General features: G+C 38.4%; 2 protein-coding genes across 2 annotated transcripts in view; both read left to right on the top strand.

Moving 5' to 3' along the window:
• Positions 1-1997, top strand: part of LOC146526141 (ATP-binding cassette sub-family C member 12-like) — a 154130-nt gene extending 152133 nt beyond the window's left edge. The window contains exons 28-29 of the mRNA XM_085155646.1: positions 38-202; positions 278-1997. Of these exons, the coding sequence (XP_085011772.1) occupies positions 38-202; positions 278-370 (258 nt within the window). The 3' untranslated portion in view covers positions 371-1997. The remainder of the gene's footprint in view (positions 1-37; positions 203-277) is intronic.
• Positions 1998-4159: 2162 nt separating this feature from the next.
• Positions 4160-18756, top strand: part of LOC146526140 (myocyte-specific enhancer factor 2A-like) — a 52611-nt gene continuing 38014 nt past the window's right edge. Inside the window, exon 1 of the mRNA XM_085155892.1 lies at positions 4160-4322. The gene's annotated coding sequence lies outside the window, so the exon portion shown is untranslated. The remainder of the gene's footprint in view (positions 4323-18756) is intronic.

Raw genomic sequence — 18756 nt, 5'->3', positions numbered from 1 at the left:
CTTTCCTGCAGTAACAGAGGCTCATATTGTCTGATAGATCATTCTTTTGGATGAAGCCACAGCCTCCACAGATCCAGAAACAGATGCTCTGATCCAAAAGACAGTCAAAGAGGCCTTTCACGACAGCACTGTGCTCACCATAGCACATCGCATCAACACAGTGATGAATGCAGATTGTATTCTAGTCATGGATAATGGACAAGTAACAAAGACGGTTACACAAAACTAATCCGTATACGATCTTCAGCCTCAACTTACCAAGTGTTCTCTTTGACAGGTGGCAGAATTGGACCACCCAGATGTCCTGAAGCAAAGGCCAGAGTCTCTGTTCTCTTCTCTCCTGGCTGCTTCTAAAACAATGAAGAGATGAACTGGTGTAAAGCTGTGATATCAAATAAGCACAGTAATCCCTGTAATGTAATACATTTACACAACATATTTTAATGTTAATGTAAAGGCAGTGTAACCTTATAATTTTGATCAGTCACAAACATATTGGAGTATGTCAACCTGTCCCTCACACTTGGCTGCTATTTAGTTTTCGCTTGTTTAGTTCTCTGTTTTATTAGGTTTAAGCGGCAAAGCTTTAAGCTTGATCATTAAGCTAACTATTAGGTTCAGGTTAAAATGTACTTTCACAGTATAAAACACCACAGCATTTCCCATTAGTATTCACATGCACTGTACACAGTTGTCTGATGTCTCTGAAATAATATTGCTCTGTTTATTACCAATAACTACTGATGCTGCTGCCCTATTTGAATCACAAGAAGGCAGAGGAGGGTACACAATGGTGAGAAATGATGAACATTCACTTATCAGTATTTTATTATTTCTCTATTTAGATAAGCAGGATGCGTTTTTGTTTTTCAACCTGGAAGTTTTTATAAATAGTGCTTTTTACTTAAATGCATGTTAAATGTTTCATGGCTTTAAATAGAAGTGAACACGAGTTTTTTTTAATGCAAGTTTTAAATCTATTGTGTAAGTAGGGACAACTCACTTAAAAAAAAAAAAGCATGGTGAGGGCTAACCTAATAGTTACATAGGTTTTTAGGTTTAATTTAAAACGTAATTAGTTGATGTAGTAGAAGACAAGCTCACAAGAACCTTAAAAGAACCTTTTGATGGGTGTATAAAAGTATTTTTTTTCTTATTTTAAATCAATTTCAGCTGTTAACTGGTTAAAAAGTGCCACAAACTGACCCACATTAAGAGGATGTGTAGCAGGTGAAACTGCTGTAAACTAGGGCAGAATGTTTACTGCCACACATATTAATAGATGCCTTTTCTTAAAATTGAAGAGCTTAAAAATCATTCATTTTAATAGAGGGTTATTTGGAACTTTGAGTTGTATGTTGTTGGAAAATGTATGAAAAATGAAATTATAATTAATAAAAAGTCTTGTCTTTCAATTAAGCAGAGGTCAGATGGTTATAAAAGAAGTAAAACTTCAGTGAAAGAAGCTCGAGTCAAGTGCACTTCAGCTGTCTTGTGGGGTAAGGACACACGAGGGCACTACAGGCTTCTGTACTCGTATCCTTGAAGGACTGGGTTTCATTTTTAATATGACCGATCCTCCCTTGGCACAGACACATGTTCTCAAAGAAATGCTCTGTGAGGTTACCTTTTACCCACTGAACTTTAAAAATAACTCATCTCTCTGAAGAGAAACTACAAGCCTCTAAATATATAATAATGTATGGTTCAGTTAAATGGTACGAGTCTTTTTACATCACTTAATTGTAAATATCTACACCTGCTGAACAGATTAGACTGGGCTCAATAATTCATTGCAAGTTGTTGCATTAATATTGGTTTAAAAAATAATTTGGTTTTCCCAAGCATACATAATATGCCATTTTACTGAAATTAGGAGAGGTTTTCTTTTTCTAATAAGTGATTGTATAGAATTCTTATTTCTAATACTACAGGTGTTTAGATTAATCTGAAGTCAATTATAATTGTTTATAAATAAAATTTATACAGCAAAACTTTTTGTTATTGTCTTTAATTTTGTTTGCAGCATTCAGGATCTTGTCTTATCTGATCAATGCTTGCTTGCTTCAGTCTTTTACTAGTAACGAATCACGACTTGCGTGAGAGAAACTGAAACATCAGATTAGCAATGAAATAGTATTTGAGGTATACGGACAGGTATTGTACTTCAGACAAGTATTCTACAAATGTAAAGAATTTTTATCTTTACATTTGTGCAGAATAAACTGAAGGTTGAATTGCACAGAAGGCACTGAAGGAAAAAATATACTGGTGGCAGCTCAGTCAGCACGAGGCCTGCTGTGTGTCCTCAGGCGTGACTTCTGTGTGCTGCTTTTATGTAACTAAACTGAACTTGTAACATATAACAATAGAAGAGAGAAGGATGACAGGCTCACAGTTTTAAAACACTTAAATAATTATTTACCCTTATGCAAGTCAGGTCTGTCTTGGAGTTTGAATGATTTGGTTTATGTTTCTTAACAATTAAACATTTCCATGCAGAGAAATCTGCAGCGGTCTTCAGGCAGCATCTAAAGATTTCAGCTGGGTGCTCAAAGCTTCACCAGCAGTGTTGTTGAAGGAGGAATGTAACACTGAATGTTCTGCTTCGAGCAGATCTTCTCAGCTGCCTTAGAAATTCGAACCAGTGACCTCACAGTCACAAGCTTTCTCACCCCTCCTTGAGGCGCAGGCTAAATTAAAATATCAATGGATCAATTATTATACTGGGCCTGTGTTTGGGTGCGTGCCGACTCACATGCTGTGTTTTCTGCCTAAAAAGTCTTATGTCTGCATTTTTTAATATCTTGATCTCCTGTTTTTGAAAGATTGCATCTGTGATTTAAACTAATAAAGTACTAGATTGAATACACCCATGTACAGATGAAATATCGGGGCCTGGGCACCGACATGAAGACCCAGCTCTCCCACAGTGAAGAGTCACTGAAATGAAAACGCATACAAAATTACAGAAGACAAAAAGACTTTTTTGCGGATGTTTCATACTTCTTTGGTATTTGTATATTTTGCTGTTGGGTTGTGTGATCTTGTATACTGAGTTCGTCTTTTTGCAGCCATATCTAGTGTAGTTGTGCCTTTATTGTAAGTTTGTGCCATATTCCTGTAGTTTTGCTTCATTTGGAGTCATTTTGCATCTCCTCTGTATCTTTTTTTGCTAGCGAGTCAGATACCCAGGGCACAGAGATGAAGAAGGTCTGATCAGAAACAGTTTATTACTAGGTCAGGGAGCACAAATAAAAAAATAAAAAAAACACCCTTAAAATGTACGTAATAAAATGTTGTCAATCTACTAAAACTAAATAAAACAATTCTAAAATCCGTAAAACTACCATTTTCTACATTCACTAAAAAACCCCTGCTATAATTATGCCACATGTTCATTATGGGTCCATCAGCAGGCCAGGAATTCTGGCTTTAGAGCAGAGTCCACGCCAGCCTCGTCTTCTGCAGACAAGGAAGAGCCTCCCATCTTCTTGTCCTTCCACGGGCCCATCATATCCCAGCCCAGCTTGCGTTCTGCACCCGAATCCATCATGCGACCACCGCCACAGCTCCCCTTGCGTCGGTGTCCTGCAAAAAAACAAATAGGGGCCAGAACAATGGTCCCAGAAGTGGCCCTGGCGACCCTCTCCCAATCCAGCTGCACCCAGTAAACAACAGTAGAGAGGTAAACCTCTGCCCTGCTGCCAGTCACACGCGTTGTCTCCTACTGTTGCCGTTCCATGAGGTCAGGACTGGGTCGCCGTGTCACGCTGGCCATCGCGCATTCACCTTCCAGTCTGGGGCCTCTCTCCCTTCAGTGCTCAGCTAGCCTGCTTTTAAAATGTCTTTACACACCTGATAGGCCACCTCTGGACACACCCATGCCTCAGCAGGTGGTCCCTATCAGCTAATTTGTCCCATGTGTAGCCATTCCACAATGGATTAAAAACGATGTCACATAAAACACTATCAGAATAAAAACAAAATACAAGATAAATACAAATTTCCACTGTGTGACACTCACACTGACATGTTTAAAGTATATATGTGAACTCATATTTACAGCCCTGTTTCAGACATGTACACACTACAGTACACAAACAAATCGTGTATGCCTGTCAGTGTGAGTGTGTTGGAAGATCCAAGCACACACGTACAGACGCTGCTATACACACACTCCGGTGGGAGGAGCCAAACCTCTCGCAGCTCCGAGTTTGTCAGTTTCCTAAATATAGCGGACAGGATCTGTCCGTGTCTTTCAGCCGGAGACACTTTGATAAAAAGCCCGTATTTACAGAAGCACCGGGAGGCCAGTGGGGGTAAGTGGAGCAAACATGTGTCTTTGTATGTGAAAGTGTGCTGACTGTGTTCTGTGCTTTGGAGACTGAAAGGGAGGGGAACCACGACCCTTCTTGAAGTGCTGCGATCTTCTTTCAGTGTTTGAATTTCTTCCAAAACTGCCTTAAATGTTGCTTCTGCGCTGCTTCATCTCTGTCTAGGCTATATTTGGTAGCGGTTCGTGCTTGTTGTGATCTCATGTCTGAGTGTCGCTTACTGTGAATACTGTACGCGGAGGCTACTGTACATGTTGTGATAAGTGGTCTGAGTGAGAGCTGCATAAAACTTTGATTGGATTGGAAAATCTTTGACAAAGCGTTGCCTTTTCTGCGTATGTCGCTTCGGATATCGCAAAACCTGAGGTGTCCTGAACAATGTGTGTTATTTCCTACAGGTACACAACACCCAAAACTATAACCATAAATTAGCCTTTACAAGGGTTCAGCAAAGCAGTCATGTTGGAAGTCCCCATCAGTGTACATGATCGCTGATCGAATAGGAGTGAATTATACAAGTTTAAATAGTTTTAAGCCAAACTATCCAGTAGTCTAAAGCAAAAAATAAAAAAAGAAGAAGTCCAAACCATAATTTGTTTAAAAACTAGTTGAAGCAGTGGGATGATTGAAGAGTTATTACAACTCATCACAAAATATCTGCTGGAAGATTTCAAAGTACACGCAGCTGGAGATCCTGTGACGACCAGTACACATAGCTGGGGAACAACAATCAAAAATTATAGATATATGTCAATAAAATAGAAAATTTAACAATAAGTTTTTCAAGTTTTTCGACTCTCTGAACCTGACACATTACGCTTAAGCATTTTGCCTAAAGGGGAACTGCTACTTTAATCCTTATTTTACTGCACATGTTCATGTTGACCCTTCTCATATTGCCAGATTTGAGAAGTTGTCGCTTTCTTTTTTTTGAGTGAGTGATATGTTTTTATTGATTAGCATTCAAATATCTCAGTGAAGACAGAACAAAGATTTACCACAAAGCAAGAAAGCATGAGACAAGGCTAATCAAAAGGTATTGGCTGAAGCATTTGCTTATTACGCCAACCCTTTTAACAAAAGATCTTTTAGCATGCAGCTCCTGTACACAGGGCTCGAAGCAAATAATAAAATTCAATTCAATTCAATTTTATTTATATAGCGCCAAATCACAACAAATGTCGCCTCAAGGCGCTTCATAGATACAGAGAAAAGCCCAACAATCATATGACCCCCTATGAGCAAGCACTTTGGCGACAGTGGGAAGGAAAAACTCCCTTTTAACAGGAAGAAACCTCCGGCAGAACCAGGCTCAGGGAGGGGCGGGGCCATCTGCTGCGACCGGTTGGGGTGAGAGAAGGCAAACAAAGCAAAAACAAAACAAACAAACAAACAAGAAAAAACAAAAAAACAAAAAACTTTCCACCTTAGTAAGTAACTACATCAAAGCAAAAGAATCAAGAGGTTTTTTTGTTTTTTGTTTTTGTTTTTTTTTGCTCTTTTCATTCTTGATATATATATTTTTCTAATACTCTATTTTTAAACATATTTTTAAACAAGGAAAATGAACTACACCTTTTTAAATCACTGTCATAACTATTCCACAGGTTAACTCCTCTAACAGAAACACATCTCTGCTTTATATTTGTCCTTATCTTGTTTTTTTTAAAGAAATCTGTTCCCCTTAAGTCATATTGACTCTCTCTGACTTTGAACAGCTTCTGAGTACTGGGGCAAAGCTTTCAGTCAAAACCGAAAAATTACGTTGCTTAGTAGGTTTATGATTTACTTTCAGAACCACCACACATCAAGAGGGTGAGGTGCTGCTCACAAGAACTGGGTGCTGGCTTCCCAATTATGATGAATCAGGAGAATAAAAGGCTTTTAGGAGCAACAGAACAAGCAATGTGAATTAAATAAGAATCTCTAAAGCTTTCAATCATGCAAACCTACACATATAGCACCCTAATAAAAATGTATAGCTTTACATGATATGTCTATTAAAATAGAGTAAACTTCAAATCAGGCTTGAAACTCTCTTAATAATATATGTTATTATAACCCTAGTGCTAGAACACCTCCGCCTTACTTCATTCATTCCAAGAGTAACTCATCAGAGCTGAAAAAAAAAGAAGTGTGGCAATCATTTCAACTAGAGATATGTCATGTAGGAAATAAAGCAACAATGTGAAATAATGGCTAAGAATTCAGTGAAACGGATCATAATTTTGAAAAATAAAATAAACTATTGCATTTGTGTTGTCATGTGAGACTGTAGCCTGTCACATTTTAGATGTTTTAGTCTGATCTTGGCGGGGTTAAAATATTTAAAAAGTTAAAAAGTTCTCTCTCTCTTAACATACAATTGGATATAATGAAACCAGTAAAACTGAGTTCTGGAAAAGTCTTTTATATGAAATGTCATGAAATAAACAGTTATGACATAATGTAGAACTTTCTTGTTCGTTTGTTTGCAGTACCGAGATTATCCGCTAGGGATTTATTAGCAAGGCTGAGTGGTGGGGCATATGCAATTATTTGAATACATCCATACCAGTAATTTCCTGTCCTCTTCCTCTCACCCCAACCAGTTGCAGTAGATAGCCGACCCTCCCTGAGCCTGGTTCTGCACGAGGTTTCTTCCTGTTAAAAAGGAAGTTTTTCCTTCCCACCGTCACTAAAGCATTTAAAAGCACTCAAAGCTCAAAGGGGGTCATATAATTGTTGGTGTTTTCTCTGTTTTCTTTGTATTATTTTAGGGTCTTTCCCTTGGGACAACTGTTGTTGTGATTTGGCACTATATAAATGAATTGAATTAATGGATACTTTACCTAGCAACAGTTATAGATGGCAATTTGCATTTTTATATATATTTTCATATATTTTATTGAAACCACACAAAATAAACCTCTTTTTTAAAAATTATTTTTACTGTAGGCATCACACATTTGTACAAAGGCAAAGTCAATCTTCTTTGGTTTTTAGAAAACAGTCTGCTATTTAGAAAGCAGCATGTCACTTAAATCAGTCTCTCCAAGAAGACAGAATGAGTTCAGTCTCCAGTTGTGTGATTTCTATTAAACAGGCTGTGGTTATTTTATTGGAGTCTGTTACTTAATAAAACAGCTGGCTCATCAAATCACTGCTTATCGCTGAGATAAGGGATAAGTACTGACTAACTCATGGTTTCCCTCACTTTGTCGTAAAGTTGTATTTAAAGGATATATGACGATTATTTAATTTGCTAACCTAAACGTGAAGTGTGGTGTGTTTTTAGTTCAATTCTACTTGGTAAAAGAATGATTTTGTTAAGGGTGGTGACACTGATGCTGGGTTAATGATTTCTTTGATAGTCTAACTGTGGCACTATAAGGAGCACTGTGGAGTGTGTCAGCATTTAATTGCTAAACTCGTAATACAACACTTTTCCTTTGATAAACATGAGAAGGGAAAAACAGCGACATAATATAATGTCTGTGGGAAACACCTAAAAACTTTTTAAATGTGTTGGCTTATAAGAAAGACCAATCCACATTTTTTACACATTGATTGTTAATAGACAGAAGTTATTGGCTCTGTAGTTCAGGCATTCATCCTTGTCCCTTCTGCCTCATTCCTGCTCTTTGTTTTCATATTTCATTAGCAGGGCGAGCAGCATGTACCATCAGCTTCAATTATCCTCCTTGTCAGCGGACCGGCAGGGCCTGTCTGCTGGCTTTAGTGATTACAGGCTTCAGGGGACAGGTAATCAGGTCATGGTTACACCGTCACCCTGTCAGACTTCTGAGACCACGGGGAGCAAATGGGATGAAAGAACTCTACCATCTTCAGTCAGTTAAGGCTAGATATTGATAGTGTATATAACCCGAATACTGTCTGGCATCATTTTGGTGCAGTATCACATAGTGTATATATTTTCTTTCCATTAAACATGGTTGAAACTCTGATGGCATCTCCCTGGTCAAAACTAGTCATGTTAGAATGAGGAAAAAAAAGACCATAAGCGAACAAATGTCAGTGTTGTATCCATGTAGCATAGACGTTGAGTCAGACCATTTCTTTAAAAAGTGAGAAATATAGATTAGATGACTGCAAAGAAGGAACCAAAAATCATTTTTCCACGATGACTAGAGAACATGAAAAGATCACTACCTGATGTTCTTCAGCGTTGAAATGTTTTTTGGTTCTTCTAAGAGTTTCGTTCAGTTTTCCGCAAAAAGCTTTCAAGGCATACTATACAGGACTTGCTAAACACCAGATAGAAGCTGGTGATCATAGCTGAAAAAAATCTTAGAGACCAAAAAATGTGGTGTCCCTCAGTTTCTTGACTCCAAGTTAACCTTAATGTTTAACATCAGCCACATGAGTTTAAAGTTGCTCCCTGTTTTTTTGCACAGGTTCAAGTTATCTGAATGGCTTAATAGCTGTTATCCAGGGTTTAAAGTAAAGCAGTGTACTGGGACTTGATGGGAAGTAGTGCATTCTTAAAAACACATCATACGTTATGATGGGTTTCACACGGGAATGTTCTCATCACCCAGTTGCATTGCATAGTGGTTTCATGCACATCGTGATCTCATTATTTTAAATCTGATTAAAATACATGTTGCTAGTGCTTATGTTTAAAAGAATATAATATCCCTTGATACTTATGTCAGCCCATTTGGAAAACATGGACCCTGCCTTTCATCATTGTTTAACTTAAAATTTAATGCAGCCCACAGTGCTGCTTCTAAAACCCATTAAACAGACTATGAGCATGTGGATATCTTAGCAGAAATGATAGACATTATTACTGTGTCTGCCAAAATAAAATGGGTACCCACCCCCCAAAAAATATCTAAGTGTTTTATAAAGAATGATGCAAGGGTTGGTGCTGAAGATGTTACTAGGGTGTGTCCAGTACATGCAGAAGAAATTCAGCACCATCATATTTTCTTGGTTTATACCAATGCTTCTATAAATTTACACCTAATACAAAAGACTGTTTAAGCCTAACAGTCATTTATTTACTTAGATATTATTCAATATGTGCATACAGCCTGCGTGACACTTGCAGGGCACGGTCCCAGATTTTGCTGATTTTACATTCATCATTGAGCTACCCAGGGTAAGTATGAAACCAATGATAAAAATATAAAACATAATTTCCCAGAAAAGAAATTAATTTATCTGACAATGTGTGTTTTCAAATATTTGGAGGGGAGAGCTTTTAAATACAGTTATATGTAAGCTATGCAGCTGCCAGTACTTATAGCTGGTACTCCAGCTATAAGTACTTTTTAGCTACAGTACCACGATGCTGCTTGACTCCGTTGTCATGATGGTATTTGCTAGCCTTGCATTGCTATACAAATGTAACTAGTTTATAACATGTCAGTTCAGTTGTGTTTTCTAAGACACATTATCACTGGGCACAGACCAAAGCACCTCTGGAAACTATTGGACGATTACAACCAATCAGAGCAAAAAAATGTGATGTATTGCTAATGGATGGAAAAATGTCATTTTATCAAACCCGCCCCTTGGTGGATTAACAGTTGTCTCAATGCCAACCAGGCTTGGAACAGTGACTTTCCACATTTGTGTTATTCCCAGGCTAGGTCTTGGCCATTCATGCACATTGTCTAGTATTCAGTGTGACTCACCACAGACCAGAGTTGGGGAACTCCGGTGTCCTGCAGATTTTAGTTGTGTCCTTGATCCAACACAGCTGATTTAAATGGCTAAATTACCTCCTTGACATGTCTTGAAGTTCTCCAGAGGCCCGTTAATGAACTAATCACTGACCCAGAGTGAGAGCTAAAACCTGCAGGACACCAGCCCTTGAGGCCTGTAGTTTCCCACCCTTGCCCTAGACCATGCTGTTTATTTTATTTATTTATTTTTTTGGTGTAAATCTTTCTCAGTTGAAGGTAAACTTTAAATTTCATTTTAAAACTATCGACCTTTACTATTCTATCAGATTAAAACAGCAAAGAATTGAAGAATTATACTAGGGTTGCACCGATACCGATACCGATACTGGTATCGGGTATCGGGGCCGATACTGTAAAATGTGTGTGTACTCATACTCGTAAAAGTTAACCGATACCATGAACCGATACCAACTTATTTCATTAATCAGAGGGTGGATTGTCATTTCTGTTGTAGTTTTTTAGATTGGCCACTAGGGGGGCAATTATTATTTTATTTATTTTATAATTTTTATATTTTATTATTTATTTAATAATTATTATTTTGTTTGTTTGTTTACAATATGGACACTGTGCAATAATTTAAAAGTTCATTTTATTCGCAAACCTAATTTGTATTTATTTTATTCCAAACAGAAGTGTTTATTTATTATTCCGAAAGCTCGAGACAGTGCCAATAGTTCAGTGATATTTTGTAAAATTACAATGTGGAGACTCTGCAATAATTTAACAGAAGTGCTTATTTTTCACTTGAAATTTTTTTGTGGTCATTTTTATTAAGATTTTATTTTTTATCGGCAGGGAATATAATAAAACCTGTCTTCCAATTAATTGTATTTGTGTGTGTGGTAGAAGTATCGTTTTTTGTACTCTGTATCGGCAAGTACTCAGATCCAAGTATCGGTATCGTATCAGTGTGAAAAAATTGGTATCGTTGCATCCCTAAATTATACATAAGTTTTGCAACAGGAAGCATACAAAACCAATATTGGTTGTATAACACGTTGGGTAAATCATTTAATAGTATAATGTTAAACAAACCTGTGATTTCTCATGAGAAGTGAGGAAATATCCTTTTTTGACATTTTAAATGAAGATGTGGATATAAAACCTGTTAGCAATAACATGACAATCTTTAATCTTGTATCCACTCTGTCAGTTAAGTTTCTTTGTGTGGCTGCACCGAGTCCATGTGTTCCCAAGTGGTATTTCCTTCCCCTCCTAGTTTCTCTAATGATAGAATATTTGGGGCCTTGTGGTAAACAGAAATAGCAACACTTCTGAGGGACAGGCTTCTCTTTTTGCACCACATGCTGAAGAAATAGAGGCTGCACTGTATGCATTTGTGTGTGTGTGTGTGTGTGTTTTATTGAAAAGCTATTTTAAGTTATCCGTGACTGACTGATTTGAGTTTTTCTTTCCTAGTCAATTAGATGACTTGCTTTAGTGAATCCAAGCTAAATCACGTAGCTTTAATGTGGATAAATGCATTGAACCTGATGAGCTTGATGACAACTCCCTAAACGTTATGCATTTTGTATCACACAAAGAAGAAAAGATGAAAGCTCTAGTTGATACTTCTTGCCGTAGAAGCTTGTTGTATTTTGCTAGCTGTCTGTGTTGATGTTGGTGATCTGAGTAAGGAACAGCCTTCTTGTTCTAGGTGTGAAAGCGTTTGCAATCTGTAATGTGATTCCTACAAATCATACCTGTTAAAAAATAGATTCTCATCGCTGGTTTCATTGCATTCAGCAGATTGACTTCAGTCTAAATGAAAGAAGTGCTCTCAAGATTTCCTCTCCAGAACAAACTGACTGGACTGCATTTACAAAGCACTCGTCTAGCTTTAATAAGCACTTTACACTACAAACCATGTTCGCCCATTTGCACAATGCTTTCTATACTATACATTTAGCACTTTTTCCTATTATATTCACACACTGTCACATTGGGGTTAGTTTTAAGGTTCAGTATCTTGCAAAACGACACTTGAGCATGCAGACATTCATTCAGAAAAAAACTGTAAATAATGGTTTCGTCAATTAATTGATATGTGTAGCTATTTAGATGTGTATTAGTAGCACACCGGTAATTGCCAATAACTGAGCAGCCACCATCAGCAGTTTTACCAAGAGGTGCGTCACTATTATTGGAGGCACCATACACAAAGTAAAGGCAGTGCCAAATTGCAGCGCTTCAGCTCCTGTCATCCAATCAATATACTTTGAGCTTCAATGCACCATCTATTGACCTCTCCACATCTTCGTTTACTAGTCTGCTAACATCTTATTTCATTGTAGAGCTCTGAAGTTCAGGAATTGAATACTTATTGTAACAAAAAAGTGACACAAACTTAACCTTTCTAAATCTTTTGACTGTGCCACCTTCTCTGTATCCATTCCTTCTCCTTTCACTTGCCATACCAAACACTTCTAGTTTCTATCTGACACTTTAGACTTAAATCAAAGAATTCACTCTGGCCACTCTTTTAGTGTTGTGTAAGGATGATGACAAAAAAGAAACTAAAGAAAATTCTTTGTCTTTGACTGTTTGAAACGCCAATTGAGAAACATTTTGTTGATCCACCCATCCACCCTGCACACTGCCGTATGACCTGGCTTCCTAAGTTTGCTCCTGTCATAATTACTTTGGCCATCAGAGGGCTGTGTCACATGTTTTGAGGTTAGTAATGCTGTTGTTCATTTGAGCAACTGAAAGGTTTTGTCAGTTCATTTGCTTGCATTGCAGTGACTGATGATTATGAAGATGTATTTGGGCGTTGAGGGTTTGAAATGGTGATATTAGTTAATTAAAATGAACTACAGTGAGCCTGGCTTGTGACAGGTGAGCACATTAAAATACTTATTTGATTATGTATCTCTGCTGGTCCTGATTCAAATTACTTTCCGGCAGCGCTGAAGGGTCAAGGGAAATATAAAATGTGTTTTAGGCGTATTTATATATGGAGGTAATATTGAAATCATGTTTATTGTGTTGAGCAATACTTTCTAGCAGTGAAGGCTTTGAGTGATCTCGTCTCTCTTCAACTCTACCCTGCTCCACTCTTCTCTGCTTTCCTCTTGCTGTGGCTTTTGGAAAAGCTCCTAATCTGTTGGACTTGAGAACTCTTCCTGCGGGTCACCCCAGTAATCGGGTTTGAGCCAACTCTTCCTAGCCAGCCAAACCTCTGGCTGCCTGCCGTCTGACCACAGGCCCACACACCCGCACGTTTGATGCTAAATATGCAGCAGAGGAGCTAAGAAATTACGCTCAATAAATATAGAAATCAAATAAAACAATTTCCAAATATTAGCCTTGCAATTTACTTTCCTGCAATCATATAAGTCTGCCTTTGTCGCTCACAGTAAATAGATTTCCCGCGGAGCTGCCAGGTTAAACAGTAATGTTGAATCAATAGCAGCATGGCTTGGCTTAATTAAACTCACTGTTGATTTGTAGGGATGAGAGCCAGACCAGAGAGCGGTTTGGGTCTGCTCAGTGTCCTGACACTGTTCTTAATGGTGCCAACACTTGATTAATACTGGCTGTACATGAAGACACTGTCACTCCATGCTGAGTTGAAGACTAGGTTACACCAGCAGCTTCCGCACTGTTCAAGAGAATTCTTTATTGCGAGTGTCTGGTTTTTAGAGTTTTCTGCTAATGTGTGTAGGATTGCTTTTTCCATACTTTGCTATAGTATGTCAAGCAGTCGTGCTGTGCATTTGTACTGTGGCCTCAAAACAGGGGATAGGTGACTGAAGCTTCTCTTGTGTTGCTCTTTTTACATTTAGATATCAACCTAACTTTACATTAGCATCATCCACGCCAGTGTTTTGCAAAGTAGCTGTTGATATAGTAGTGGACTGAACCATTACTGCTGTTGCTGCTTTGCACTGAAAGTTTTCCACTGGTGAACTTGCATGAGTTTTTTGTGAAGTAATAAAGAAGGCATGGTGTGTTTGTTATGCAGTTAGCAAATCTGCTCAGATAAACTGCTTTACCATCTTTCTTGGGGTGTTAGCAAGGACAGCTTCGTCTCACAGCTGTTCTTAGCATGGCTTGGTCTGACTAACAGGGAGTTTTTGTTTTTTGTTTTCATTGCATGGCTGTGCAAAAAGACAGTGAGCTCTCAACTGCTTGTATGGCACGCTTTGGTGTCATTTTAGCTTGTTGTGCACCTCCCAGTATTTCTAACCCACTGCATGCAGTGTAGCCAGAGTGCATGAGGTACAAGTGACAAGTCACTGGTAGGCAAATAAAACTGGTAGTTTTATTTGCCTGACTTACTCTCTTTTTTTTAAAGGAAATAAATGTTTTGTATTATATGTGATATCATTTGGCCGGTTAGGCAGTTAGCTGTGATTGGTTGTTGTGGTTCTTTTCATTACTCGGCTTGGGTCATGCACTTCACTTATACTGCGTTCAGTTATTTATTTATTTTTTAGTAGGTTTAGGCAAGTAGCTATTCAAAATGTAGGAAACAAAAAGAAGAAACTTGTTTGTTGATAACATTGCTTGAAGCACTGGTATTAAGAGAAGCCAGGATCATGGATTTGAGCAATTATTTCTCATAATCACAGTAAACCTAGAGGCTGATTATAAGTAATGTTAGCATAGGCACCCATATGGTCTGAGGGCGAATCAGCTGCTTAAAAATTCTAAAACACACAAAGACGCCATGAAGAAAAAGTGGTTTACTATTGTTTTATCATCCAGAATATTGAGTTGACACCTAATTAGATGTCTATAATTAGAAAGACTGATTAAAATAGGCAAAGTGCCTTCATTCAAACACTGCAAAACTGTAGGTTTGGAAATCAGGCCAGTTACAACATGTGTTGAAATACTAGCCAGTTTTCAGCATCTGCATAAACTTATAAACTCATCCTGCAGCTCTACACCGTCCATCTGTTTGCACAGCGTTTTCTGAGCACTTATTTTCTTGCACAGCCTAACGTGAGTGTGTTCAAAGCACCCACGTCTTATCTTTCCATTCAGCAGGAGACAGTTTTTCAGTGTACAGCTTTTTTTAGTCTGACTTTGTTTTATTATTTACACTCCCTAATCTAATGATCTGAAAAGCTTTAGAGACTCACCTTTTTATAGTCTTCTATTACCTCTATGTGGCACTTTTGCGAGATCGATACAAATTCAGTTTGTGTGGAGGCATTCTACTCGTCCAGTACATATGCTAACCTAAAAAAAGAGCTCACTGTTTAACCAGTATTTTCAAAGAGCCAGAAATGCTAATGGTGAAATATATGTGTGTATATGTAAGCAGGGGTTTTGGGTAGGGGATAGGAGATTGCCTAAAGGAACCTCAACATGGAGGCCTCAGATCTTCTTACCATTACTTTACAAGATAAAAAGGAAGTTATTACTTTGCTGAAAGCGCAGAATTTCAATGAGAGCAGGAACAAACAAAATGTTAAAGAATTCATTATAATATCATTTAATAGATCAAAAGATTGGGCTGAGGCTACAGATATTTCTCACTTTTGAAGCTATGTGGCTCGGCAAACTCATTTGCTTTTAAGGACAGCAAACCTCATAAATACATGCACTAATTCATGGTGTGATGTTCGCAAACTTTCCAAATGCGTCCCTTTTGGGAACTTTAGACTCATGTTCACTTCCCACAGCCCACGCCAGAGCCCAAAAGTGACTAGTCGATAAGTGCATGAACAAGACACTCGGATAGGCTACCTCTCAGTCATGACTGAGAAACTCATGCAGTCACATAACTTGTTGGTGATGACTTTTTAGGGTGGAAACTGATCAGTCAAACTACAATTGATGCAACTTCTATGTTGGTTGTCTGTGAAGGTTCTCAGTCATCCAGGTCATCGTAGTCAAAGGAGCTTGCAAAGAAAAGCGTCTGGACTTCTTTAAGTTACTTGAAGACGTTTCACCTCTCATCCGAGAAGCTTCTTCAGTTCAGTGGGTTAATCCGTTCTGGCTGATTGGGACCCACACCCAGTTTCACACCTTGGCTCAGGCGATTAGAGGATCATCGGGGGGTCCTTTTGTCCCTCTGTGGGGGGATACTCCCATTAGGTTTAAATCTGGGACTGTCCACCATTTGACTTTAGAACTGAAGAAGCTTCTCGGATGAGAGATGAAACGTCTTCAAGTAACTTAAAGAAGTCCAGATGCTTTTCTTTGCAAGCTCCTTTGACTTCTATGTTGGTTGCCTGACTGCTAATAGTTGCGTGTCAGTTTAACCTTAAAAACTGTGAAATTTTGGATCACTTATTTGGCATACGTTAAGGCACGATCCCATCACTCCTCTCTCCAGCTTTACTGTACAAAATCAGCAGCTATTGCTTTTCAAAAAGTTATAATCAAAAATTTCTCAGATCAACTCATAAATGAAGCTGTAACAGCTAACTTTGGTGGTCTTCTTCTTTTACTTCTACTCAAAAGTGTGCTGAATGTTGCTGTTTTGTATCGGCCTGGTCCACATTAAACACTAAGCACTTATATGGTTGTAAGGCTTGCAAAACTCTCTCTTAACGTCAGTTGCATCACTTCAGTTTAAACATCAGTAACTGAATGAGAGTCTGTTCTTTTGGCCAAATGGTTAGTACTGATTGAGCGAAGACTAGAGTTTCTGGTCTTTCTTTTTCTGTATTCATTTCTGCAGAGAAATTTAATTTTTATTTTCGTCAGCTCTCCATAACCCACAAGCATTTGTAGATTTGTGTCTCCGTGAGACGTTTTTGAAAGGCAAATACTAAATGAGCTTCAAAGTTGTAGCAGTAGTGTTTCCATATAGAAAATATGATTGGGGATTCTTGACACGGAACTGTGTGGGAGCAGCTCAGATTGCAATTTGTAAATGTTATTGGCTCAGCAGACCTTCAGCCTGTTTTTCTTGTTAGAAATTTTACACTGTACAATTACAATTTGGAAACACAAGTAGACACATAACCAACATAATGACCCTTAAACACAGCCCAGGCTCATCTCACCTCGCAACCTCAGCTGACAGCCTTTTAAGAAAACATGAAAATGGCAAACAGAAAAAAAGAACATATTTTGTCAGGATTCAAACTTAATTTGGAGTCCAATTAACATTTTTTTGTTTTCTTTTTAATGAAAGGAACAGAGGGTATGGAAGTGTGGCCGCATTTTATAAGGCAGCTTGTGTTTCAATCTTTGTTGCAGGCATGACATCAGTGTCTCTGTGTTGAGACAGGAAAATCTTAGCCCACTGCCACTGCCATAAAAGCAACACAATAATGAAATGACATCACAGTGTGCCAGTAATTAAATGAGCAGACTGCTGTCTTGGAGTTTTTACAAGGCTGGGAGATTGAGAGTAACATTGTGGCGCGCAGGAGAATGGGGTGTCAGTAAATGAAGCCTCCAAGCTACGGGCTTTTTTAATGTATAATTCACAAATGTATTATTACATTTTTATTGCATTATTCTTATGGTTTGATACACACACTGACATGGCCTTTTATGTATTCTTGCCTCCTTAAGGAGAATCCTACTTAACAGAATAACACAGCTTCTTCACGTGCTAACTGGGGAGTCTGGTGGTACGGCAGATGACAGTTTAAGCCAACTAATCTGCCTGGCCTTAAGCCTAGCTTTAAATGGCCATGCTGCTGGTGCATGGAGATCAGTTTAATTATTAGATTTCAAGCAAAAACCCATTAGCTTCGTGACCTGCAAAACAGCATAGGCCAGTGTCGATACTCTGGCTGCTTGATACCAGAGGCTAGCTTGTCTGACTGTGGGTGATGAATTAATCGCAGTGCATGTTCCTGTCATGCCTGGCAACAGACTACAGCATCATTTGGTTTCCTTTCTCCTGACTCACTATAAAAGACGTGTTCCTGTCTCACCAAGCCACAGGAGAGAAGCTAAAGCGGAACATTCAGAAGACTTTGACTCTACTGAATGTCAGGTTTTGTCATTGGCCACGTTTACAAGGAATCTCATTTGCAGCTGTTGTTGCTGGTAGTAATATGCAAATGATCATTCTTATTCAGAAACTGTGCATTGTGCCAGAGCATGATTTGCATAACAAAATGTTAATTCAGTCTCTGCTTCTTTCCATGATATTTTAACATAAATTGTCATTCACTTTCTTTACATCAAAGAAGTATGTGCACATCTGGGCTTGTGTGGAGAGTGGTAATATAGATGGGGACTGTTAAATACTTCAGCTAGTAAATAAGCCCGATCTAAGTCCTGCACCCTCAGGGACCAGGTCCACCACATAGAATGTTTATGATGCATTCGTTCCCCTAGAACCTTTATAAAAACCTTCATTTATTAGAACTTCAAAGAATGTCCAGGCTTGCTGGGGAGAGAGAATCTTCTGCCTTATTTTGCCTTGAGCAAAAGATCCTCTCTTCTCTTGCTGGTGGATACCATGCAAATAAGCTGCTAGAAGGAAGAAGGACGATGCTGAGCAAAATGTGAAGTAGGAGAGAGCAAGGAGACAAGCAAAGCTGCAGGGAAGGTAAAGACACGAATAAAGCAATCTCTGTCATCAGTTCTTAACACTTTAGCAAACAGTAATGAAAGAGAAACTCTTTCATCTACTAGCAAATCACCACAGATCTCACCATGGTTGTTTCTGCACTGACTACTAGGATCAGCTCCATAATCTACTGGAACAAAATGAAATTCGGAGACAGTGATTTCTTTATTTGGCTGGCAGCAGAAGATTGGGGGGCTATCGAGTGGTGCCTGCTGCG

The sequence above is a fragment of the Neolamprologus multifasciatus genome, chromosome 1, assembly GCF_963576455.1.
Source record: "Neolamprologus multifasciatus chromosome 1, fNeoMul1.2, whole genome shotgun sequence".
In the NCBI taxonomy this organism is placed as follows: domain Eukaryota; kingdom Metazoa; phylum Chordata; class Actinopteri; order Cichliformes; family Cichlidae; genus Neolamprologus; species Neolamprologus multifasciatus.
The sequence above is the reverse complement of the archived record's forward strand: the minus strand, read 5'-3'. Positions and strand labels throughout refer to the sequence as shown.